This window comes from Podarcis filfolensis (genome assembly GCF_964270895.1).
Source record: "Podarcis filfolensis genome assembly, chromosome: 8".
In the NCBI taxonomy this organism is placed as follows: Eukaryota; Metazoa; Chordata; class Lepidosauria; order Squamata; family Lacertidae; genus Podarcis; species Podarcis filfolensis.
In genome coordinates this window covers 10,352,815-10,378,284 of record NC_139611.1, presented here as the reverse complement: position 1 = coordinate 10,378,284, position 25,470 = coordinate 10,352,815, and the positions used below count along the sequence as shown (strand labels likewise).

The following is a 25,470-nucleotide window of genomic DNA, read 5'->3' as shown; positions in this document are numbered from 1 at the left end:
CTCACTCTCTCTGTATATAATCTTAAATAAACAAGCATTTAGAAGCACAAAATTAATACTTCTGTCATTTCATGACTGGGAATAGGAACGCAGCTCGGAGGACGGTAGCCAGGCTAGCATCTCCTCGTCGTTGACGATTGAAGACTCGGGGCACCTTCCTCATCATGGCTCCCCATCTCCCAGCCATTTCTCCAGTGAGTCGCAAGATCTCGCTGCTGCAGATCTCCTCATGCAAGCGCCGTTCCCTGTGGGTTATGGCCACACCCAGAATCGGAGGCAGCTGCTGGCAAAATGCTTTGCGTTTTGGTCGGCCAGGACTGTGCAGAACCTGAAGGCAGAGCAACACCGCAAGCGGGCTCTCCTCTCCAGGTAAGAGTCTTGGCCAGGGGTCAGCAACCTAAGGCCCATGGGCCACAAGCGGCCCACGGGGGTTGTTTAACTGGTCCCCGAACCGAGCCGCCCGCTCGGCGAGTCCCCACGCGCTGCACTAAAGCAGCGTGACGCAGGGACTCGCTTCCACGGCACCGGAAATCACATGTGTGTGCACGATCTGGCCCAGGGAGGAATCTCCGCTGGAGTGGACTGGCCCAGGCAAGGTAAACCTTGCTGACCCCTGGTCTTGGACAATGAAGGATGGGGGCAAAATCTGATGCAGTTTGCCTTCGAAGGCGAATCTACCTAATTCACAATTTTTTTCAATGATACGGGGACCAAAATTCAGCCTTCCTTTGACATTTGCCTTTCTCCGAATTTTGCAATGCAGTTCTCCAGGCAAGTAAAAGAAATGCAAATGCCGGGTTAGAGAAACGCATTAAAATGCATTTATTAGTAAAAAAAAAGGCATCCAAAGATGTATTATATTTGTTAATGTACAGATTTTGCATGCAACCGCAGAAATCACCTTTAGTGAGCTGAATCCTTGCTTTGAGCAAGCAGGGATTCCGTTTATTGGAAGGCATTCAGGCTGAGACTCGGTATAAATTTGTGTTTGTTTAGGGAAGTACAGTCGTACCTTGGATCCCAAATGCCTTGCGAGTCGAACATTTTGGCTCCCGAATGCCGCAAACCCAAAAGTGAGTGTTCCGGTTTGCGAACGTTCTTTGGAATCCAAATGTCCGCCGGGGCTTCTGATTGGCTGCAGGAGCTTCCTGCAGCCAATTGGAAGCCTCGCCTTGGTTTCTGAATGTTTTGGAAGTTGAACGGACTTCCGGAATGGATTCCGTTCGACTTCCGAGATACCACTGTACATTGTTTATAGTCCTAGCTCTCCAGCTGGAGAAACCAAGAAACTACCTAGAAGTACATTGAGGTCCAGAGGAAGGGTGACAGGGGAGGAAGAAATTTAAACGGAGCGACGTAAAATGTATCAGTAAAAACTTCAAAGGGTAGAGAGAATCAGCATAGAGGTTGAAAGTAAAGGGATAGTCTGAGAATCTGGAGGTCTCTCACTCTATCTGCTTAAGCCCCATGCAAACCCCTGAGTTGCACCTAAACTTCCAACAACATTAGGGAACATTAAAGGTAAAGGGACCCCTGACCATTAGGTCCAGTCGTGGCCGACTCTGGGGTTGCGGCGCTCATCTCGCTTTATTGGCCGAGGCAGCCAGTGTACAGCTTCCGGGTCATGTGGCCAGCATGACTAAGCCGCTTCTGGCGAACCAGAGCAGCGCACGGAAACGCCGTTTACCTTCCCGCCGGAGCGGTACCTATTTATCTACTTGCACTTTGATGTCCTTTCGAACTGCTAGGTTGGCAGGAGCAGGGACCGAGCAATGGGAGCTCACCCCGTCGCGGGGATTCAAACCGCCGACCTTCTGATCGGCAAGTCCTAGGCTCTGTGGTTTAACCCACAGCACCACCCGCGTCCCTTGCTTTGTATTTAAAAAATGCACACATTAGGGCAAAATTGCAAAAAATGCGTCTGTAAGGAGAAATTTACACTTGGTTGTTGATGGCCTGTTTAAATTACAGATGAGGATAGTTAAGATTGGGAAGATGACTAATGGAAATGGATAGGTTCTTTCATCCCTTTTTCTATATGAAATTCACCAGGGCTTTCACTTCCTGGTCCGCGGCAGCCGCCCGCTTTTCTACGTGGCGCACGACTCTAGCATGCTTGGAGAGGGCCAGGGGGCAGCGTTTTCTGGCGTCCTCCTTCGGGAGGTGGAAGGCGGAGTTCCTGAGAGCTGAGCGGCGACGGAAAGACGAACGCCCACGGCGGAGACTGGCGGGGTACGGGGCGACGTGGCGATGGAGGAAAGCTATCAGGGGGTCCTGGGCTCTGCGTTTTAGCTCCGTCAGCCAGGTGAGCTGGGGGTGGTGGAGGGTTTCGCAGGTGGCTGGTATCTGGGGTTCCAGGGCTTGAACAAGAACGTAAGAGGAGCCTGCTGGATGACGCCCATCTCGCCCAGCATCCTGTTCCCACAGTGGATGACCAGATGCCCCTTATGGGAATAATAATAATAATAATAATAATAATAATAATAATACAGTGGTACCTCAGGGTGAAGACGCTTCAGGATACAGACTCCGCTAACCCAGAAATAGTACCTCTGGTTAAGAACTTTGCTGTGCGGCGGCAGCGGGAGGCCCCATTAGCTAAAGTGGTGCTTCAGGTTAAGAACAGTTTCAGGTTAAGAACGGACCTCCAGAACGAATTAAGTTCTTAACCTGAGGTACCACTGTAATGTATTATTTATACCCCGCCCATCTGACTGAGTTTCCCCAGCCACTCTGGGCGGCTTCCAACAGAATACTAAAAACACAATAAAACATCAGACATTAAAAACTTCCCTAAATAGGGCTGCCTTCAGATGTCTTCTAAAAGTCAGGAAGTTATTTATTTCCTTGACATCTGGTGGGAGGGCGTTCCACAGGGAGGGTGGCACTACCGAGAAGTCCCTCTGCCTGGTTTCCTGTAGCTTTGCTTCTCGCAATGAGGGAACCGCCAGAAGGCCCTCGGCACTGGACCTCAGTGTCCAGGCTGAATGATGGGGGTGGAGACGCTCCCTCAGGTATACTGGGCTGAGGCCATTTAGGGCTTTAAAGGTCAGCACCAACACTTTGAATTGTGCTCGGAAACGTACTGGGAGCCAATGTAGGTGTCAGGGAATCAGGAGCAGGAGCACTGGGGAGAGAGGAATTGGAGAGCGAAGGGGAAGAATCCGAGGGCAGCGTAGGGGAGTATGACAGTGGCCCGAGAGATTCCATGAGCTTCTCCAGCGAATCAGAAGATTCCCAGAAGGGGGCGCCGATGGTCAGGGCAAGGGGGGTCCCAGGGGGGACGCACCAGAAACAAGGAGCCAGAGGGGAACCCCAAAGCAGCAGTGGAGGATCGGGACCAGTTTCCCCACCAGAGCGTAGTGGGGGGGAAGAGTCACATGTGTCAGGGCCAGCGTCTCCTCCAGCGGGGAGAGAGAGTGAGTCAGGGCTGACCACGCCTCCATCGGAGAGTGGGGGAACGGAAGGGAGGTCAGTTGCAGCTAGCCCCCCCGAAGGGGGAAGCAGTGACAGCAGCAGTGAAACGGTCAGGAGGAAAGCTGCTGGCTGGGCGCGCGCGCCAAGTTCAAATGTGCAGGCGCGCGGAACAGCAGGAGACCCGGATGGGGAACCAGCTCCTAAAGCCCGCCGGAGGGAGGGAGAAGGCTCAGGGGAATCAGCGGGAGAAGAGGCTAGAAAGGGCGGAACCCCGGCGGGCAGGCGGACCCAGAGGAGGAAGGAGCAGCGGAGAAGGTGGAGCAAGGCTAGAATCTTAAATTGGTGTCAAGGGGGAGGAGACTCAGACGGAGCATCAGCGGTCTGACAGTTGAGACGTAGAGCTGCGCGCTGCGGCTCTGGAAGTGAAACTGAACTTCAATAAAGACTTTTATACTTAACAACGAAGCAGCGTTGGTCCTTTGTGAGCTGGGACCTAGGGTAGCTCTGACAGTAGGTCTTTCAAGACCGGTGTCATATGGTCTCGGCGGCCGCTCCCAGTCACCAGTCTAGCTGCCGCATTCTGGATTAGTTGTAGTTTCCGGGTCACTTTCAAAGGTAGCCCCACGTAGAGCGCGTTGCAGTAGTCAAGCGGGATCTGAGCACAAAAGCCCTCTCGGTTTCCAGCTGTCGGTTTCCAGCTGTGGAAACACAGCTGGAGGCAACGATGCTTCCAATAGAGAGTTAATCCACTAGGAAGCTCAGGGGCAGGGCCCCTGCTTGGCATGCAGAAGGTCCTGGGTTCGATCTCCTGCAGCATCTTGCGACAGGGATGGGGAAGACCCCGTGCCTAAAATCCCAGAGAGCCTCTGCCGATTTGGCTCCCTCTAAGGCTGCTTCCTGTGCAAATCCTGCCATGACCTCTTGACCCCTGGGTGTATCCTAACCAGGGTGGATAAAAATCAATGATTTTTAAAAAATAAAATAAAATAATCGGAGTTTTTTTTATTTAAATCGGATTTTTAAAATAAAATGCTTTTGGAGGAAAAATCTTTCTAAAGATAGTTTTCTATTTAAGTTACATTAAAGTTTTTCATGTCTGCTAAAACTCAGTTGAAGTTTTTTTATTTAAAGAAACCGTTTAACCACATCAGTTAACAAACATGGATACATATGCTATAATGTTATTGTTTTAGTTAAATAAATTGTTTAAGTTGTTATTAAGGAAATGATTATTTTTCTCCTTCCAACACAGCACATCAGAAATGTTGTCCAAATATAAACAGTTAACTTATTAAACCTCACAAGAATTTCATAATTATCTGTCATGTATTGCTAATAGTATAACGAAATCAGTAATTTTTGATATAACTGTAAAAGCTACTCTGGATATTTATTCTTCCAAAAATGAAACCTTCATCTGGTTGTAAATATTAAGATTATACCAGCAAGAAAGAGTCTTTCTGTAAAAAAATGATTTAGATCAAATCTTAGCGACTTAAATCAAGTCTTACTGACTAGTGATTTAAATCGTGATTTAAATCGATATGATTTACCGTATTTTTTGCTCTATAAGACTCACTTTTTCCCTCCTAAAAAGTAAGGGGAAATGTTTGTGCATCTTATGGAGCGAATGCAGGCTGCGCAGCTATCCCAGAAGCCAGAACAGCAAGAGGGATCGCTGCTTTCACTGCGCAGCGATCCCTCTTGCTGTCCTGGCTTCTGAGATTCAGAATATTTTTCTTCTTGCTTTCCTCCTCCAAAAACTAGGTGCGTCTTGTGGTCTGGTGCGTCTTATAGAGCGAAAAATACGGTGAATCAAATCCACCCTGATTCTAACCCTGTTTTCTTGGAAAGAGAACAAGTTTGGCTTTATCCCTTCCTTCTTTCCAGGCCAGCGGCTACTGGACAAGAGCGGCCACCTTCCACCAGTGCGTCCGGCGGCAGAGCGGCTTCATCGGATCCCGGAAATTCCTGAAAGCACCCCTTCTTTGGCCAAGCAGTAAGGAACTCCCCCTGTCTGTTGTTTTCTTGGGGAATTTGCAGGTGCACAGAAAGTTTTTTTGTCGCTGGGGCAATGCCAAATGCAGCCCTTTGGGCCTCTCTCGGACTTTCCCTTTGCACCCTTCCTTGAGGTTTTTTTGTTCGGCTGGAAACGGGTCCTTAAATTTTGGGCCTGCCTCCTACCTGCCCGGATGGAGGACAGGGAGAGGAGAGCGTGCGAGTCTCTGTGGAAACTAGCATGCCGTGGAAAATTAAAAATTGGCATTTTCTGCTCTGCCTGCTTTTGCCGCTCGTCCAAGCAACCGTGGGCAGGAAATGGGACCCCCTCCCCAAAATTATTTGATATTGTTATAATTTGGCTATTATTAGGGGAATTTTTTGGGGGGGAACCTGTTTGCATATTATTAATAATAATAGATATTGTCATAATTTGGCTGTTATTGGGGGGATTTGGGGAAAATAAAAGCTTATTTGTAAAATCATCATGATGATAATTGATATTGTCAGAATTTGACTATTGGGGGAATTTTGGAAAAATAATAAAAACTTATTTGCAAATTAATAATTGATATTGCTATAAGTTGACCATTATTGGGGGAATTTTGGAAAAATAATTATAACTTATTTGCAATATAATAATTGATATTGCTGAGGGATGCGGGTGCTGCTGTGGGTAAAACCTCAGTGCCTAGGACTTGCTGATTGTAAGGTCGGCGGTTCGAATCCCCGCGGCGGGGTGAGCTCTCGTCGTTTGGTCCCAGCTCCTGCCCACCTAGCAGTTCGAAAGCACTCCAAGTGCAAATAGATAAATAGGTACCGCTTTATAGCGGGAAGGTAAACGACGTTTCCGTGTGTGGCGCTGGTGCTGGCTCACCAGATGCAGCTTCGTCACGCTGGCCACGTGACCCGGAAGTGTCTGCGGACAGCACTGGCTCCCGGCCTCTTGAGCGAGATGAGCGCGCAATCCTAGAGTCGGACACGATTGGCCCGTACGGGCAGGGGTACCTTTACCTTTACCTTTAATTGATATTGCTATAAGTTAGCTATTATTGGGGGAATTTTGGAAAAATATTAGAAACTTATTTGCAAAAGAAAAAAAAAAGTGCAAAAGGAAATGTGAACCCCCCCCTGGGAGTACTGACATGTAGCACAGTTTGGCGCAGATCAGAGGGAGAGAGACAGGGCTACACCAGCTAGCTTTCAGTTAGTAGTTTTATTAAGGAGCCAGAACAGGAAACAGTTCACCAGGCGAACTTCCACAGACGGGGAGCCACTGCAGAGAAGGCCCCGTTCTCGTGTTGTCACTCTCCGAACCTCTCAAGGAGGCACACGAAGGAGGGCCTAAGAGGATGATCTCAGGGCTCAGGTAAATTCATATGGAAAGAGGTGGTACCTTGAGGTACCTTGTGGTCCTGAGCCGTTTAAGGCTTTATAGCTCAAAACCAGCACTTTGAATTTATGTCAGCAGTGGGCAGGGCAGAAAGTAGGCAGGGCATCCTCGCTCCCCGCCCCTCTGTTTCCACCACCCTTTCACCGGCTGAACCCGGCTCATCCATTGTGCGTTAACCTGGTTTCTCCTCTTTTAAGGGCGCAGGCGGACGAGCGACGAGGCTCCTCGGCCAGGCTTAGCCATCCGTTCCAGGCTGACCTCCAGCTCTTTCCGCATCTGGCTGATGCTCTACAGATGCCAAAGCAAAAACCTGGGGCCACAGCAGGCCGCCATGCATCAGGAGGCAGTAGGACAAGGCAGCAGACATGGGTGGAACCAGGAGACGAGGCCCGAAACGACCCCATCCGCGGTGGGCAGGAGGTGGCTTGGGTAAGGCTGTGAGCCGTCAAGTCTGTAGTGTGCAAACAGGCAGTAGAGGGAGCCCCTCAGCTGGGTCAATGTAGCCTCGCATTTGAAATCTTGTCTGGTCGCCAGAGGCGATCAGGAATTTCTGTGCAGGCGAGTAAGGAGGCAGGGGGGGAGGAAGGGATTTTGCCGCTCCTCCCCCACCAGCTCCTTTCGTTTCCATCTGATCTGCATAATAATAATAATAGTAATAGTAATAATAATAGTAATAATAATAATAATATTTATACCCTGCCCGTCTGGCTGGGTTTCCCCAGCCACTCTGGGCGGCTTCCAACAAAATATTAAAAATACAATAAAACATCAAACATTAAAAACTTCCCTAAATAGGGCTGCCTTCAGATGTCTTCTAAAAGTCAGGTAGGTGTTTATTTCCTTGACATCTGACAGGAGGGCGTTCCACAAGGTGGGTGCCACCACCGAGAAGTCCCTCTGCCTGGTTCCCTGTAACCTCACTTCTCGCAGGGAGGGAACCACCAGAAGGCCCTCAGAGCTGAATCTCAGTGAAGGATAGGGGTGGAAACGTACCTTCAGGTATACTGGGCCAAGGCCATTTTTGGGCTTTAAAGATCAGCACCGATACTTTGAATTGTGCTCAGAAACGTACTGGGAGCCACTGTAGGTCTTTCAGGACTGGTGTTATGTGGTCTCAGCGGCCACTCCCAGTCGCCAGTCTAGCTGCCGCATTCTGAATTAGTTGTAGTTACCTTCAAGGGTAGCCCCACGTAGAGCACTAGAAAGTGTGTCATTTCCTCCACAGAAATGCTGGTGGGGAACAGAATGTCTCACCACGCCTCTGTCGCTACTTGGTAGAAGTCTAGTGGGGAAACATGCCTTCTACGAGGGTAATAGCTTTCGTTTCTGTGCTGGCCTCAGTGGAGAAAGAACTCTAGCAAAGCGGAAAATCACCTGCCTTGCATACCAAAGGTCACAGGTTTGATCGCTGGCATCTCCCAATCTGAAATTCTTAAGAGCTGCTGCCAGTTGGTGTAACACAATACTGGGCCAGATGGACCGGCCCTTGGTTCAGAACCATGAGGACTAGGATCATGGAAACGCAGGCTGCTAGCCTCCCGCTGGTGAGAGGCTGAAGGAAATGGACACTTAAATCTGCAAGGCTGGGTTGATATATGAATTCTGGCATCCTGAAATTCATAGCATGTTGTACGCTGAAAGAAAATTATATGAAAATGATGTACCGGTGGTGTTTGACTCCTAGTAAGTTAGCAAAAATGTTTAGAAAAGGTACAAATACCTGCTGGAAATGTAAAGGAAAAGAAGGTACCTTTTAGCATATGTGGTGGACGTGTAAGGTAATAAAAGTTTTCTGGGAGATGATATATAATGAAATGAAAGCTTTCTGGGAGATGATGTATAATGAAATGGGGGGGGGGGGCGTTTAAAATTACCTTTGTTAAAAAACCAGAAGCCTTTTTATTAGGAATTATAGGTCCCGACATCCCAAAAGATCAGAAAATACTTTTTATGTACGGGACAATAGCCGCTTGAATGCTACTAGCCCAGAGATGGAAAGAAGACAAAGTCCTTACCAGAGAGGAATGGCAAGCTAAGCTGACGGACTATGCCGAGATGGCAAAACTGACTGGAAAACTCAGAAACCAAGAGGATAAAAACTTTTTTTTTTAAATGGGGAAAAATTATAAGTTATTTAGAAGACCCCCTGCAAGCAGATGGAAACATTAGCAGGATTTTAATCTCACTTGTAATGTAACCATGGATAATACAGATTGATAGAAAATATAGGTTATGGAATAATATGCAGTTGTAAATGTTGAGAATAAGCTGTTTCCCTCTCTGCTGCAGGAGGAAGTATTTGACACGGTGGAGACACCACGTCCTCCTGCGCCAATTCCAGCACAGAAAGGAGAAGAGGCGCCTGGCGAGGGCATGGGTGGTTTGGAAGGATAGCTGCCAGACACAGCTGGCAGTGCAAGCTTTGGTGAGTGTGTATGAGAAACTCAAGGCGGGATGAAGTGAATAACCCTGTCGCTTTTGTTCAACCTCCACTCTGTTCCTGGGAAGCGATCTGCAGCAAAAGGAACCTCAGTGGTGTGTTGTTGTTGTTGTTTTTTAAAAAAACCCACTGTTTTTAAGTTTCTAGTCCATAAGGGATATAAGAAGCTTGATAACTCATGGGTGGTGCAGCGGTCAGGATAATGAGCTGGGGTGCTGTCTCCTAGTCCAAATCTCTGCCTCCTCCCCGCCCCCCCGCACAGGAAATCATTCCCCCCACCGCCTTTCTCAAGGTTTCCATCTGTAGAATGGGCGCAGGTAATGCTGGTTTGCCTTTGTTGCCGTCAATACTTGCTGGGACGATGCAGGTGAGGTGTTTATAAGCACCTGCAGCCTCTTTCTTACGGTGGAAAAGTAATTAGGACTATTATTTTTTTAGGACCAGGGTTGCGTTCAGATGGGCTGATTACTCTTTTCGTGGGAAGGTTATACAACGTCTGCTGTCCGCTGAGCAGTCATTGCAGCTTATGTGCCGGGAGTTTACAACAGTGTTAGAAACTCAGATATACAGTGGTACCACAGGTTACATACGCTTCAGGTTACAGACTCCGCTAATCCGGAAATAGTGCTTCAGGTTAAGGTTGCTTCAGGAGGAGAACAGAAATCGTGCTCTGGCGGCGCGATGGCAGCAGGAGGCCCCATTAGCTAAAGTGGTGCTTCAGGTTAAGAACAGTTTCAGGTTAAGAATGGACCTCCGGAACGAATTAAGTACTTAACCCGAGGTACCACTGTATAAGCTAGGTGGCAAATGGCTCCTTAAACCAGAGTTAGTCGCCGAAACGGAATGCCCAGTTGCCTTTTTTGAGCAGGCAGCTCGAAAGTTGTGTTTTTCAATACTTTTTTTTTTGGTTCCTGAAATTCATTCGGATAAAGTATCGCAGATAGAATTCTACAGGATGTGTTGCTGGTGTGTGAAAACAGGCAAGATTCGGGGACCCCTAGGCACGCACCTCCAGATGGTGGCAACATCAGGCGCTATCCTGGCACTCGGGCATCTTCACTCGATTGCAAAATGCCCCTGGCAAATCTCGATCGCTGTTTACAGCCAGATTTAATATGCTTCCCTCGATGATAGTAAGAGGAAGATATTTAGCTCTCCCAGAATCAGAGCGCCTCTGCAAATGTAGTAAACAGGAACCTGATACTTTGGAGCAACTTTTCTTTTCTTGTGATTTTGGTATTTATGCCAGAAGACAATTATTAGAGGCCTTACAACTCAACAGGCTCAATTCTATGCTACCAACGGTTCAGGACCTGCTCTCGGACAGGAATGATCAAATTACTTTAATAGTGGCTGAATTTTTGAGTGCTGTCCATGTAGAAAGACTGGGCCGTTATAAAGAGATTTAGTGGTTCTTAATTGATCGGTGATGTGGTAGTGTTGTCTTGTATTATTTATGCAAATTGATCTTCTCTGGAGTTAAAGATCTGACTGGGACAAACCTTGTTATGCTGAGCTCGTATTTTGCACAATTTGTATACGGTGTCTGTTTGATGATGTGTGGTTTGCTATGCCTAATAAAGGATATTCGAGTTTTGAACACTGTTTACAGATTAACCTTTCCCAGCCCTGGGACCACATTACCTTCGGGGGCGGGGCTGGGTGCCAGAGCAATGAATATATAATTTTACCTCTGAACAGTAGGCTGTTTTCTGCCTTACACACCCTGTTAAGCTCCATCCAGGCAACTCGATCCGAGTTTGAGGACACATTTGCAGTCAGGCAACACCACCTGAGGAGGGTGCAAAGGGGGTGGCTTTGGGGAGGGATGGACTAGAAGGCGAGTCCATCTTCCCACATCTGGCCTGCAGGGACAAGGTCCCCAAGTCTTAAGCATTGTTATAGATTTGGGGAGGATTCCCACCACCACCACCAAACTCTAGAAATTGATAAATGGTAGGGTTTTGTTGAGGGACGCGGGTGGCGCTGTGGGTTAAACCACAGAGCCTAGGACTTGCCAATCAGAAGGTTGGTGGTTCGAATCCCTGTGACGGGATGAGCTCCCGTTGCTCGGTCCCTGCTCCTGCCAACCAAGCAGTTCGAAAGCATGTCAAAGTGCAAGTAGATAAATAGGTACCACTCCGGCGGGAAGGTAAACGGTGTTTCCGTGCGCTGCTCTGGTTCGCCAGAAGCGGCTTAGTCATGCTGGCCACATGACCCGGAAGCTGTACGCCGGCTCCCTCGGCCAGTAAAGCGAGATGAGTGCCACAACCCCAGAGTCGGCCTAATGGTCAGGGGTCCCCTTTACCTTTACCTTTAGGGTTTTGATTTAACTGGGATGTGGATGGTGAAAGAACAAACTGCAGAGCTGTGCTGGACAGGGAATCCCTAGGCTAGCTTAGGCAAAAACCCCTGGCTGGCCTAACAAAGAGCGAATCTTGTTAATACGACAAATACGACGATGGGGCCATCCAAGAGGAATCCTTTTGACAGATGCTGCCAAGGTGATGTTTGAGGTCGGAGGAGAAAAGGTTTTTTGAGCAAGAGGAGCTGGGAAGAAGAAAAATTGGGATCCATCTTGGGGAGGCTGGCTGCAAGATGCCTTGGACTCCAAGGCCCCATTGCTGTGGAGTCCAAGCCCCTTCTGAAATCTCCCCACAGGTGAGGCAGAAGCTGGTGCAGTGGAGCTGGGCAGTCTGGAGGCGGCGCTGCCTGCAGAGCTGGGTGGCTGAGCGTTTCCTGGCGGGCGAAGAGAGGCAGCTTCTCGAGCAGGTAAGGGTGAGCGATTTCCCAAACTGGGCGCTGGGGGAGTGCTAGGGTTTCACCCCAAAACCGCCGGTGGTGTGCCGCGGGACAGGAGTCCAGCAAGCAAAAGCTTCCCTCCCAGGCACCTAAAACACAACTTCCCTAGAAGAGGTTGCCCGCTGTGCCTCTGCATGCTTCACGACGCTCCTCCAACATTGCGTCCCGCTGTGGTTTTGGCTGATTCTCTTCCTGTCTCTGCCAAGGAGTCTTCCGTTAGCTCCCAAAGCAATTCCCCCTGGAGGTTGGCTATTGCAGCTCTGTAGTGAGTCACTGTTCTGGGCCCAGACTCTTGCCATTCAGTGACTTGGACAGAAGCACAGTTCTTTTTCAGCCTTGTATAAATATACTGTATTTTTTGCTCTATAAGACGCACTTTCCCCCTCCTAAAAGGGGAAATGTATGTGCGTCTTATGGAGCGAATGCAGGGTGCGCAGCTATCCCAGAAGCCAGAACAGTAAGAGGAATTGCTGCTTTCACTGCGCAGCGATCCCTCTTGCTGTTCTGGGTTCTGGGATTCAGAATATTTTTTTCCCTTGTTTTCCTCCTCCAAAAACTAGGTGGGTCTTATGGTCGGGTGCATCTTATAGAGCAAAAAATACGGTACTTTGGAACTCCCTACATATTGACATCAGGCAAGCACCTTCACACAACATTTTTGCTTAGGCAGGCCTACCCAGATATGCAGACTGTTGATGTGTGCTTTAATCCATTTAGCTCAGGGTTTCCCAAACTTACGTTTTCAGCTGTTGTTAGACTACCATTCCCATCATCCATGGCCACTGGTCCTGCTAGCTAGGGATGATGGGAGTTGTAGTCCAAAAACAGCTGAAGACTACAGTTTGGGAAATCTGGTTTAGCTTATCGCCGATTTTGTTTATTTTCTGACGTTGCAAAGAATTGTTTGAAAATTCCCTTGTTTTATTCTTTTTGTAAACTGCTTTGAGTCTTAAAATCCTAGCACCCTAGAGTTGGAAGGGACCCAGCCAACATGGGCAGGGTATAAATATTGTTATTAATCACAGCTAAACAATCAGGCAGAATATAAATGTTATGAAATAAGTAAATCGGATGCAGAGAAAGACCCCATTATCCAAGCTGGGGCAATTTTAGTGTTTCAATTTCTAGATACCAAAGCAGGGAGGTGTTAACAGAAATGTTAAGAAAAACTTATTCCACGAGGTCAGGCTATTTTGTCCCATCTAGCTGGCCAAGAGGAAAGAAAGGGATCATCTGTTTGTGTCTCAGGGGAACATATTTAACAATAGGGCTTGGAGTGGTGGACCTCCTGGGGTAACAGTCAGCTGCTTCCCCCAAACTCTGCCGTGAGAGTACAGTGATACCTCGGGTTAAGAGCTTAATTCGTTCTGGAGGTCTGTTCTTAACCTGAAACTGTTCATAACCTGAAGCACCACTTTAGCTAATGGGGCCTCCTGCTGCCGTCACGCCATCACCGCACGATTTCTGTTCTCATCCTGAAGCAAAGTTCTTAACCCGAGGTAATATTTCTGGGTTAGCGGAGTCTGTAACCTGAAGCGTATGTAACCTGAAGCGTATGTAACCCGAGGTACCACTGTACCTGCTATCTCTGACCCTTTCCATCCTTTCCCTCCCTCAGGCTTTTGGAAGGTGGCGGCAGCTGACAGCCTCCCGTTCAGAGGGCAGAGGTGACTTCTAACAGGCCGAAACATGTTTTTTAAGATTTCCAGGGCAGCGAGTGAGTCTGCAGGCAAAAGGAAATGGCAGCTTTCCACCCCATTTTGCCTGCAAAAGCCTTGGCAACTGAACATTCTCCAGCCTATCAGATTACCACTTGGAAAAGCCCAGAACCTTTATAGGAAGCATGAGCTTGCCATCACAAATCTCTTCTCTTCTCTGGTGGAACAAGCACTCGTCATTTTTTTATTGCTCAATAAAACACTAGCAGCCTCAAAGTCTTTTTTTTCTTCCTTCCTTGCAAGGGAGCGGTGCCAATCGGCTTGCCTTCAAATCACAGCTGGGCAACTGAGGCATAGGCTGTTATACACTAAAGCGCATTCCCCTCTCTCAATGGCTGAAATTCAATGCTGTTTGTGTCCCCTGCACTCCTGTGCCCATTTTATAGGTAGCAAACCGAGGACATGATGCCCAGAGCCACCCGGTGCGCCCCTTCTTTGACAGGCCTTTGTAAATCCTTTATGAACTTTCACCTTTTCATACCATAAATAAGCATGCCAATCAAAAATATTGTCATGTCTTTCTAAGTCTAGAATGTGAATTCTCTAATGTCATCCATTCCTTCAGCCAACAAAGACAGGATGCCTCATAGTATAGTCTCATATCCGGCAGGGGGAAAACCTCTTTCTTTTGCATCTATCAATATTTTATATTTTATTCTCGGTTTTTTCCCTTGCCAATTATATTTAGAAATACCTTTTTGCCATGCGTTGAAAAAATCTGTCTAGCCAAGCACCGGAATCAATTGAAACAGAATAACATTCTTGGCAATACATTTATCTTTATAATCAACACTCTATGTAGTAGTGAAAGATCCATTCTGCTCTAAATTTGCAACTTTAATATCTTCCCGAAAAGACCCTAATGTTGGGAAAGATGGAGGGCACAAGGAGAAGGGGACGACAGAGGACGAGATGGTTGGACAGTGTTCTCGAAGCTACCAGCATGAGTTTGACCAAACTGTGGAAGACAGGAGTGCCTGGCGCGCTCTGGTCTATGGGGCCACGAAGAGTCAGACACGACTAAACAACAACAACATATTCCCAGGTTTTTAAATAATCTTTAAACAAATTTATATTGTTTGCTGTTGCCCATACACCTAAATACGTAACCCATGGCTGTGCATGCAGCCTACATTGAAAGCAGGTGGCTTACCGCAAAGAATTCTGGGAACAGTAGTTTAAGGGTGCTAGAAATTATAGTTGCTTGAGGGGTAAACATCAGTTTCTGATGTTTGGGGTAGCTTTTGGGACTTTTTTGTTCAGAGAAAAAGTGAGGAAGAGGCACCATATTGATAGAAGCTTATAAAACGATGCACAGTTCGGAGGAAGTGGAAAGAGAGAAGTTTTTCTCCTCCTCTCACAACATCATGGTCATCCAGCGAAGCTGAATGTGGGAGGAGTCAGGGCAGAGATAAAGAAATGCTTTTTCACACAGCTGTGGAACCGTTAAACTATGGAACTCACTGCCACAGGAGGCAGTGACGGCCACCAACTTGGATGGCTTTAAGAGAGGACCGGACAGATACCTGGAGGAGAAAGCTATCGATGACTTAACCACCATTCTGGCAATGCTTTGCCTCCACGGTCAAAGGCAGCCATGCTTCTCGATGCCGGTCGCTGGGAACTACAGGAAGTGAAGGAACGGGACCCAAAACCCCCCTTTTCTTCTTTCTCCAAGAGAGCATTTCTAAAATGCATTAACTTGAGCTGTTGAGCAAATGCATAACAAGAACACAGCTGTATAAACAAAGCTCTCTCCTTTATCAGTCACGGCAATGGATGACCTTGGCTGTTCCAGTGAAGTAGGGATCACATGTCTGGGTCTTATCTTACCACACTCTGATGCACAGACCTAGTCCGGGAACAGCGCCAGAGTGTGTTCTTGGAGTTGGTGACCTCTTGCTCCAAGATAAGATTATAGGAACAGGAATACCCTTTTATGGTCAGACGTACAGGAAGGAAAACCCTTTTGTGGTTAAGAGTACCGGAGCAGGAACATCTGTGATGTCAACCTGCGTGTACAAGCTGACGTGGCTGGATTCCTGGGGGGGGGGGGGAGAGGGTGCCTGGAGGATATATATACTGCGTGAAATCTCTCATTTCTTTGGACTTGCTGTGGACTGACCACGCAGGTGCCTTTCTGCTGCTCCGGAGAGCAGAAATAAAGAACTCTTTCTCTGAACCAACCCTCGGTGACATTTGACTTCCTTACTCCTGTCCGGGAGCAACGCAGAGCCCACCAATCGGTAAAGTCTAATAAGGCTACAGAAGGATGTGCTCATGTGCCCTGGTCTTATTTGTGGGCTTAAGGAAGACAAAGGAGATGGTGTCGGACTTTCGGAGGAAGAGAGAACTAGCCCCGCTGTACATTGGGGAGGGCTGTGTGGAGAGAGTCTCTTCCTTTAAATTCCTAGGAGTTTCTCTCAGTGAAGACCTTACTTGGAAAATCAATACAACCCAGGTGGTTAAGAAGGCCCAACAGAGACTCCATCTCCTCAGAGTATTGCGAAAGGACGATGTCAATCGACATTTGATTGTCCTTTCATACTGCAACATGGTGTGGTACGCTGGTTTGCCATCAACTGATAGGAAGTGCCTACAGAGGGTGGTGAATACAGCACAAGATTTTATGGGCTGTCCCGTGAATCCGCTGGATGAAACGGCAGAAGAACATTGCCTCAGGAGAGTGAGGAAAATTCTCAGGGATGATTCACACCCTGGCCGGCACTTTCGTGATCTCCTGCCCTCAGGCAGAAGATATAGTAGCAGGATTAGTCGCACCAACAGGGTAAAGAACAGCTTCTATCCGTGGGCTGTTAGGCTGCTGAATGAAAAGATAACAACAGGGCAACTGACTTTCGGGTTTGGTGGGGAATTAAGACTAAGAGAGCTGAGTGGGTGAGAAGAGGATGATGGGTAAGATGCCCCAATGACCTGACCCATCAGGGCTGCTCTTAGGTTCTTATGCAGCCTTGGTAGGTATAAAAGGTAAAGGACCCCTGGATGGTTAAGTCTGGTCAAAGGCGACTCTGGGGTTGCGGCTCTCATCTCGCTTTCAGGCCGAGGGAGCTGGTGTTTGTCCACAGACAGCTTTCCGGGTCATGTGGCCAGCAGGACTAAACCGCTTTTGGCGCAACAGGACACCGTGACAGAAACCAGAGCGCGTGGAAACGCTGTTTACCTTCCCACTGCAGAGCTACCTATTTATCTACTTGCACTGGTGTGCTTTCGAACTGCTAGGTTGGCAGGAGCTGGGACAGAGCAATGGGAGCTCACCCCATCACAGGGATTCACTTTTTTATTTCCCGTTTGCACATACTCTATTTCGGATTGTGACAGCAATTGTTCGTTAAAGCTCCGCCATAACTCGATGCATTTTTGCAAAACTGTGCAATTATTGACCGGAATCTTGTTTGTTTCCATTCCTGCACTTGCATTGTTTAAAGGTAAAGGGACCCCTGACCATTAGGTCCAGTCGTGGCTGACTCTGGGGTTGCGGCGCTCATCTCGCTTTATTGGCCGAGGGAGCTGGCGTCCAGCTTCCGGGTCATGTGGCCAGCATGACTAAGCCACTTCTGCTGAACCAGAGCAGCGCACGGAAACACCATTTACCTTCCCGCCAGAGTGGTACCTATTTATCTACTTGCACTTTGACATGCTTTCGAACTGCTAGGTTGGCAGGAGCAGGGACTGAACAATGGGAGCTCACCCTGTCACGGGGATTCAAACCGCGACCTTCCGATCAGCAAGCCCAAGGGGCTCAGTGGTTTAGACCACAGCACCAGCCGTGTCCCCACACAGCCTTGGAAAAGAACAAAACGAGACTTTATCTCTCTCACACATGCACCAACCTCCCGCTTAAGGCCTGCTTGCTGCTTTTCTGTATTTAGCAGAAAGCTGTCCCGGCCTGCAGCAAGCACAAAGGGAGATGGTGGGTGTATGTGTGTATTTTTTGCAGGGCCTGCCTCCCAGCTGGAAATCCTCACCCCCAACTCCCTTCTCTTTGTGACATCCATCACCTCTTCATTAAATGCTTGGATAGGCAGGCGACCTCTCCGCCTCCTCTTCCTCACACCCCTGGGTTCCTTTTTCCGCTGATTAGGCTGATGATGAAGGAGCCTGCTGGGAACAGCTGAGCCTTCACTACCCCCAGCACACCCCCAAAAGTGAAGCATCCTTGTATGTCTTCAGGGACATGCTTCTCGTCTCATTAGCTCCCGCCTGTAATCGATCGGGTTGGGATTAACTTGTGCCATCAGCCGTTTGCTCCTGGACTCTAGGGTTCGTGTGGGGGGAGATACTGAGCAGAAGGAGAAATAAAAAGTACCAGATAAATTCATGCTCGCTCTGTACGGGACCAGAAAGGTGGACAAGCACCTACACATCCCAAAAGGACCTTAAAATAGGGGCCTGAGGGAGATCGCACCTGGAAGACAAAGGATTGTGCAAAATTTGGGTTAATGCTCAAGAATGCAATGTAGCAGACATCATGTATTTTGAAGGCGCTGAGACTTTCGGCTTCCGTTCAGGTTGAAAGAAAAAGTTTATAGCCAAGCTAAGGCGGGTGGTGCTGTGGTCTAAAGCACTGAGCCTCTTGGGCTTGCCAATTAGAAGGTTGTGGTTCAAATCCCCACGACGGGGTGAGCTCCCGTTGCTCGGTCCTAGCTCCTGCCAACCTAGCAGTTTGAAAGCACACCAAAAAGTGCAAGTAGATAAATAGGTGGTAAGGGAAACGGCGTTTCTGTGCGCTGCTCTGGTTCCCCAGAAGCGGCTTAGTCATGCTGGCCACATGACCCGGAAAAACTGTCTGTGGACAAACGTCGGCTCCCTCAGCCAGTAAAGCGAGATGAGCGCCGCAACCCCAGAGTCGTCTGCGACTGGACTTCGTTAAGTCCAGTCAGGGATTCTTTACCTTTTTTAATAAAAAAGGTAAAAAAAGGAGATAAAATGGATTAGAAAAATGTAATTAGATGGAGGGGGGGGGGCAGAGTCCAAGGGATCTAAGTGTTCCCAGAAGTGTAGAAATTGAAAATGATGTGAATGTATAATAATGTTTAAAAACTGAAAATAAAACATTAAAAGAAAGAAAAAGTTTATATCCCTTCTTATTTTATTTATATTTCATGAAGTTTATATACCCTAAGCCTCAAAACGGATTATTACAGACTAGCACAACGTGCTTGGAATTTTTTTAAAAAAACGAACAGAGATGTGTTTATAAACGGATAGCGTCATTTGTGAATTGGACCAGCCGCACCAAAAATCAGGCAAAGTTGTGCCAAAGTCACGTTTCCATCTGGCATGTTGGTTCAAAAAGGCACCCAAATATTGATGTCGATCCTCAGGAACTCTTGTATTATCTCAAGATGCAGCTGAACCTGTGGCCCCCGAACAGGCCTAAGCCATGCAAAAGTGATTTTTCTGTCCACCATCTTGTTGCAAAATGGTGCCTGGCATTCCAACAGCTTAAAAAAGTGTGCCCCCACCCCCACCAGGAACCCCTAATGCAGAGTTTGGCAACAATATCACAAGAAACTATGCCCACAAATGAGCAGAGTCATGCCAGCGTTATGCTTTGTTCCGCCATCTTGATTCAAAATGGCGTCCGGTACCCATATGTTTCTGCCCCACAAGTCCCAATGGACACCAGCCATGGGTGTTTGAGGGGGGAAAGGGACCACGTTACCATAACTCCCTGCATTCACCGCGATGTGCCCAACCACACTGCTACAACGTGAGTCCCTTCTCTCTCTCGTTCAACACATTTTGTAAAAGGCAAGTCAACGTAGGCATCAACTACATTTTATTTCATTTCCCTAACCCTAACCCGTTCTGAACTAGAGGCTTGTGAAGCCGTCAGTCCCATCGATCAGAGGGTGTGCACTGAAGCAGCAGCTGAAAGCTTTCTTTTTTAGAGTGCAACCCAGAAACAAGGAGGGGTGGGCCAGATAGAGATTTGGGGTTTTGGGGGGGGGATAAGGATTTCTAGCTGCCATTAGTATAAGGGGAAAAGGGATTGTAACAAGCCAAGAAGGGCTCAAAAACATCCTCAGAGTCTTTTGGATCAGAAGGGAGATGCGCCTGTCTTAACTGGCCTCCTGCTTTGAAGGCAATGGGGGGAAATTCAGCCAACGGCGCCCCCTAGAGGAGTGTCTGGGCCACTGTGGTTCCAACCTCGCATCCCTAAGGTTTTTGACCGTGCTGCCAGCCAAATCTGGGAGGCTGCGTGCCTTTTCTCCCGTTCACGGTTCCGCCGGACAGTTCAAGAGCGTGTGCATGTCTTCCAAGACCTGCCAGAGGCAGCTGTCCAGGGGGAAGTCGTTGTCCACCAAGTTGACCAGGTAATAGTTGTCGTGCATGTACTGGAGGATCATGCGAGAGGGGGACTCCTCTTCGTACAGCTTGGCCCACTGCTCGATCCACAGGGCAAAGGCCTCATCCTGTCCGAGGGGGACAGAGAGAGAGAAAAGGGTCACACTTAAAAACAACTTGGGGTGGGGGTGCAGGAGGAACTATGGGAAACAATTTTTTTAATTTTATTTTATTATTATTATTATTATTATTTATTGAATTTATAAACCGCCCTATACCCGGGGGTCTCAGGGCGGTTCACAGAATAAAATCAAGATATAAAACCACAAAATACATTAAAAAAAACATTTTAAAAGGGTATAGGATGCAAATCAGATCAACCAAAGGCCTGCACTAAAAGGGAACGTTTTTGCCTGGTGCCTAAAGGTGTGTAATGAAGGCGCCAGACGAACTTCCCCGGGGAGAGCATTCCACAGATGGGGAGCCACTGCAGAGAAGGCCCCGTTCTCGTCTTGCGACCCTCCGGACCTCTTGAGGAAGAGGCACACGAAGGACGGCCCGGTGCCTTCACTATACACCTTTAAACGTCAGGCAAAAATGTTCCTTTTTAACCAGGCCTTTGGCTGATCTGTTTGACATCCTATACTAAGGTTACCAGATTTTTTTTCAATGAATCCAGGGACACTTTTCAATTTCAATAGGAATGATAGGATTTTGTCAGGGGACTGATTTGTAAATCTGGGGACTGTCCATGGGAAAACGGGGACGTCTGGTAACCTTATCCTATACCCTTTTAAAATGTGGCTCTTTTCTGAGTAGGGTGTTATTGGGTGGTTGTTTTTATTCTGATTATATATGTTGTGATCTTTTCTGTGAACTGCCCTGAGACCTCCGGGTATAGGACGGTATATAAACTCAATCAATCATCATCATCATCATCAGGGGTCAGCAAACTTTTTCAGCAGGGGGCCAGTCTACTGTCCCTGAGACTTTGTGGGGGGCTGGACTATATATTTTTTTGGGGGGGGGATGAACAAATTCCTATGCCCCACAAATAACCCAGAGTTGCATTTTAAATAAAAGGACACATTCTACTCATTTAAAAACACGCTGATTCCCGGACCGTCCACTGGCCGGATTTAGAAGGCAATTGGGCTGGATCCGGCCCCCGGGCCTTAGTTTGCCTACCCATCATAATCAATGGGCCACTGCTCTGATCCAGCGGGTTCTTATGTTCTTATGACTTGATACAGACCTATGAGTTCACTGAACCTGTGCAGGCAAAAGTGGGGGCTGTACCCCCAACTTGTTATTAGAGGAGCAGAGGTACCCCGGTACCACAAGTTCTAGGGAATAGTAATTGGCACCTTGTACTTCTGTTCACATACATTTTCCACGGAAATTTACCAAAGCCCCAGATCTGTACCAATAGGCTAAGAGTTTCCTGGGTGTTTGGGGCAGGGCAGGGAACAATAACCCTCTTACCTTCCAGTACATGAAGCTAACCGGGTCTACAACCGTCGGCTGAATGATCTCTCTGCCGGGGAAGATGCCCCACGTTACGGCGTTGGGTTGCATTTCATGCGCGTTGGTGATGTTCTCGCCCTACCGACGGGAAACAGGAAGGTGTTTAGAAGGAAGAGAAAGAAATGGGGCGCATGCAGCCTGGAAACAGCTGCATCACGGTTTTGCATACACCTGTTAACTTGCTGCCAGGCCTGTACAGATCTCAAGATGCGGGTGGCGCTGTGGTCTAAACCACTGAGCCTCTTGGGCTTGCCGATCGGAAGGTCAGCGGTTCGAATCCCCATGACAGGGTGAGCTCCCATTGCTCTGTCCCAGCTCCTGCCAACCTAGCAGTTCGAAAGCATGCCAGTGCAAGTAGATAAATAGGTACCACTATGGCAGGAAGGTAAATGGCGTTTCCGTGAGCTCTGGTTTCCGTCACAGTGTCCCGTTGTGCCAGAAGAGGTTTAGTCCTGCTGGCCACATGACCCGGAAAGCTGTCTGCGGACAAATACTGGCTCCCTCGGCCTGAAAGTGAGATGAGCTCCGCAACCCCATAGTCGCCTTTGACTGGACTTAACCGTCCAGAGGTCCTTTACTTTTTTTCCTTTTCTTTTTTACAGATCTCAGGCCCAACTGAACAGGCCTCAGCCCAGTATACCTGAAGGAGCATCTCCACCTCCATTGTTCTGGCCGGACACTGAGGTCCAGCGCCGAGGGCCTTCTGGCGGTTCCCTCGCAATGAGAAGCCAAGTTACAGGGAACCAGGCAGAGGGCCTTCTCGGTAGTGGCACCCGCCCTGTGGAACGCCTTCCCACCAGATGTCAAAGAAAAAAATAACTACTAAACTTTTAGAAGACATCTGAAGGCAGCCCTGTTTAGGGAAGCTTTTAATGTTTAATAGGTTATTGTATTTTAGTGTTCTGTTGGAAGGCGCCAGGAGTGGCTGGGGAAACCCAGCCAGATGGGCGGGGTATAATTAATAAATTGTTGTTGTTGTTATTCCTTCCTGCATCCAGCCGGGTGAAGTAAACCCAGAAAACTCCTCCAGGGAATGATATGCTCGGCTGATCAGATTCTCTGGCTAAACAGGAGGCACTGAAACTGGGCCAGAAGGAGGAGCCTTGAACCCAAAGCCAATTGTCCTAGCAGAGGCTGAACAATTCTCAAAATATTCTCCAGAGATCACAAGCAGAGGGTTTGCTCCCCACATCCGCTCTCAGTTCAAGCATCCCAGGTTTCCACGGAAACGTTTTCCCTGCCAGCCTACCAGAGGAAGGACCAGTGTCGGATTAAACCCAGTGGAGTCTCCTAGGCAGTCAGAATCTCGGAGGCCCCCTCACAAATTATCTCCCAATTTTCTTTCAAGATCAAATCAACATTATTTTGATCCGCTGTTGAGGGGCCCCTAGGCTCATAGGCCAGTGCCCAGTCTGTCTATTTGGTAATCTGGCACTGAGGAAGAACGCACCTTGACGTTGACAATGTGGTAATTCACTCGCTGGCCATAGTTCTTCAGCACTGTTTGGAGGGCTCTGACGTTCTCGCTGGAGGTGAAGAACTCCAGGTAAGCCTGGAAGGAGTCAAGAGAGGAGATGTTGACACCAGAGAATCCCGGCAATGGGACACTTTAAATGTTTAAATTATCTTGGGGAGGGGGGAGCAGAGGTTTTTCTATTAGGAATTGTAGGTGCCGGTATTCCAAGGGAGCAGAAAATACTTTTTATGTATGCGACAACAGCCACCCGGTTGTTACTGACCCAAAGATGGAAAGAAGACAAAGTCCCTAATAGGGAACCCAGAACAATGGCGCGCAAGGCCTTATATAGACATTTTAAATTCCCTGCCCTGTCACTCAAGACCACCCCTCCATACATCATACATACATCACAGAAGGGGTGTAACCCAAGACCACCCCCCACAAACATCCTACCTACATCACAGAAAAGGCGGTCTACAACAGAAATTTGAATGCTGTTGTTTTTCCTGTCTGCCAGGTTATCTGATAATGCCTTATCTGATTGCCTTTCCTGGTAGTCTGCCCATTTCTTTGGGATGGTGATTACCCAATTCCTGAGACAATGGGAAGGTTCCCTCACCCCCTCCCTCCTTGCAGAGAAAACATTTGGTCAGTTTGGGAGTCAAAATGGTTTCAGGTCAGTCTTCCTGTGCTGATTTATGTATCTGCTTGGTTGGTACATTTATGAAAATTTCTTATATATATAAGACCTTAAATTTTACTATTACAATAGTACTGCTTGGCTGTCCCTTTATTGGACTGTGATTGTGTTAAATCAAGTTTGCTCTACTTCAGTGTTTCTGCTACCATGTGGAGCAGAGCAGTTTAGAAACAGCAGCAACGATTGCCTCTCTGAAGAAAAAGACCCTCCTCCCCGCCCCCCAGTTCACACTGGGATTAGTTTTGGGGCACTGAGCAAAAGTCTCACTTGACCTTAATCTAATTTGGATTAAGAGAGAAGGGAGACGGTACCAAAAAAATAATAATTGAAAGAAGTTGATCCAAAACCTGGATATTATTAAGGAATGCTTTTTTTTGTTTCAACGGAAAGGTAAACTAGATAGACTGGGTTTCTCATTGTGGTCAGAGTTTTAAAAAAGGGGGAAGGGGTGTGTGGCGAAGATCAAGAGGCTGCTTTCGAAAGCAAGACAAATAATACAAGCGCTCTGGTGGCTCACTGGGAGGGGAGCAATTTCGCAGCGGGTGTCCCCGTTTAATGGGGGCTGCCGACACAGCGCCCCATGGGCTCAAAATGAGAGCTTTTGAAATCCGCAGCCCTGCAGCCTTTTGTCTCGCAAACGGCGGATCTGCTAGCCCCCTGCTAGCATTGCTTAATCACCCCACCGCTTGCTTTGTAGCCAGCTGGCGCTGAGGATCACAGCTCCCTCCACTATTTACTCGCTCATTGTAAGGGGCTTGTCACACACACACACACCGCCCTGTCCCCACACTTCAATATTTCTGAGGCGGGGAATCTTTATTTTCCTCCACTGCTTCTGACACCTGCCGGCACCGAGTGGCCAGACTTCTATGATTTAGCCGGCCTTGGCTACGCCCTGCCGCTTGAGAACTGCTTGGGCCAAGTTACAGCTACAGATCAACCTTTCAAGCTAAAGGACGAGGAAAGGAGCCATAGCCCAGTGGCAGAACACCTGCCTGGCATGCAGAAGGCCTCAGGAACCAGGTTGAACCCTCAGCATTTCCAGGTCTGCCTGGGAGAGAGTCTGGTCTGAAACATCAGAGAGCTGCTACCAGTCTGCATAGATGAGACTGAGCTGGACAGAGCAACGGCCTGAATAACACAGTTATTCAGAACTGTGTTTTATACAGAACACAGTTTCCTATGTTCCAGTGTCTAAAGAGAAGGGTTGAAAGGACCTGTTGATGGCATTTTACCATTGCACATTGGAGAGTGCATTATGGTCTGTGTGTGTGGTTTGGGAAAAACAGGGGGGTGGGGAATGCTGTCCAGGGTTGCAAAGACTGCGGAGAGAATAATTGGCTGCACTCTTCCCACCTTGGATCAAATCTATGCTGCCAGGTGCCACAAGAAAGCAGCAGAGATAGTGCAGGATAGTGCGCACCCCGGAAATGATCTCAGCTTCCACCTTCTGGAAGAAGGTACAGGGTTATAAAGACTAGGACTAGCCGCCTGAACACTTACTTCCAGGTTTTCGGCGTTTGAGAACTAAGGCGTTTGAGAACCAAGGTACCACTGTATATGACTTCATGTTAAAAGACAACTAACTTCCTGTGTTCCTATCCCTACTGAGCGATGTATACCATTTCCTGAAACCGGACCCTGAACAGCAGCCTATACACATGTCAAACAAATCTACCTTCCTAATTTGCCATAGCACACGAC

The 25,470-nt window shown here is 48.1% G+C and overlaps 2 protein-coding genes across 9 annotated transcripts in view; one reads left to right on the top strand and one right to left on the bottom strand.

Annotated features, from left to right (window-relative positions):
* LOC310769694 (uncharacterized protein) overlaps positions 1–22,584 on the top strand; it is a 50,383-nt gene extending 27,799 nt beyond the window's left edge. For 5 of the 7 annotated variants that reach the window (XM_083629259.1, XM_083629258.1, XM_083629256.1 and 2 more), the window contains exons 12-18: positions 86–369; positions 2,053–2,305; positions 5,308–5,416; positions 7,006–7,237; positions 9,098–9,233; positions 11,910–12,020; positions 13,669–13,984. In XM_083629259.1, the coding sequence (XP_083485385.1) occupies positions 86–369; positions 2,053–2,305; positions 5,308–5,416; positions 7,006–7,237; positions 9,098–9,233; positions 11,910–12,020; positions 13,669–13,728 (1,185 nt within the window). In that variant the 3' untranslated portion in view covers positions 13,729–13,984. Of the gene's footprint in view, positions 1–85; positions 370–2,052; positions 2,306–5,307; positions 5,417–7,005; positions 7,238–9,097; positions 9,234–11,909; positions 12,021–13,668; positions 13,985–22,209 lie in introns of those variants that run through there. The other 2 variants (XM_083629261.1, XM_083629262.1) reach the window with 2 other exon arrangements.
* The window catches only part of MTHFR (methylenetetrahydrofolate reductase), a 42,335-nt gene continuing 36,419 nt past the window's right edge, over positions 19,555–25,470 (bottom strand). For both annotated transcript variants that reach the window (XM_083629435.1, XM_083629436.1), the window contains exons 10-12: positions 23,058–23,159; positions 21,566–21,685; positions 19,555–20,208 (exon numbers count right to left, since the gene is read on the bottom strand). In XM_083629435.1, coding sequence (XP_083485561.1) covers positions 20,011–20,208; positions 21,566–21,685; positions 23,058–23,159 — 420 coding nt within the window. In that variant the 3' untranslated portion in view covers positions 19,555–20,010. The remainder of the gene's footprint in view (positions 20,209–21,565; positions 21,686–23,057; positions 23,160–25,470) is intronic.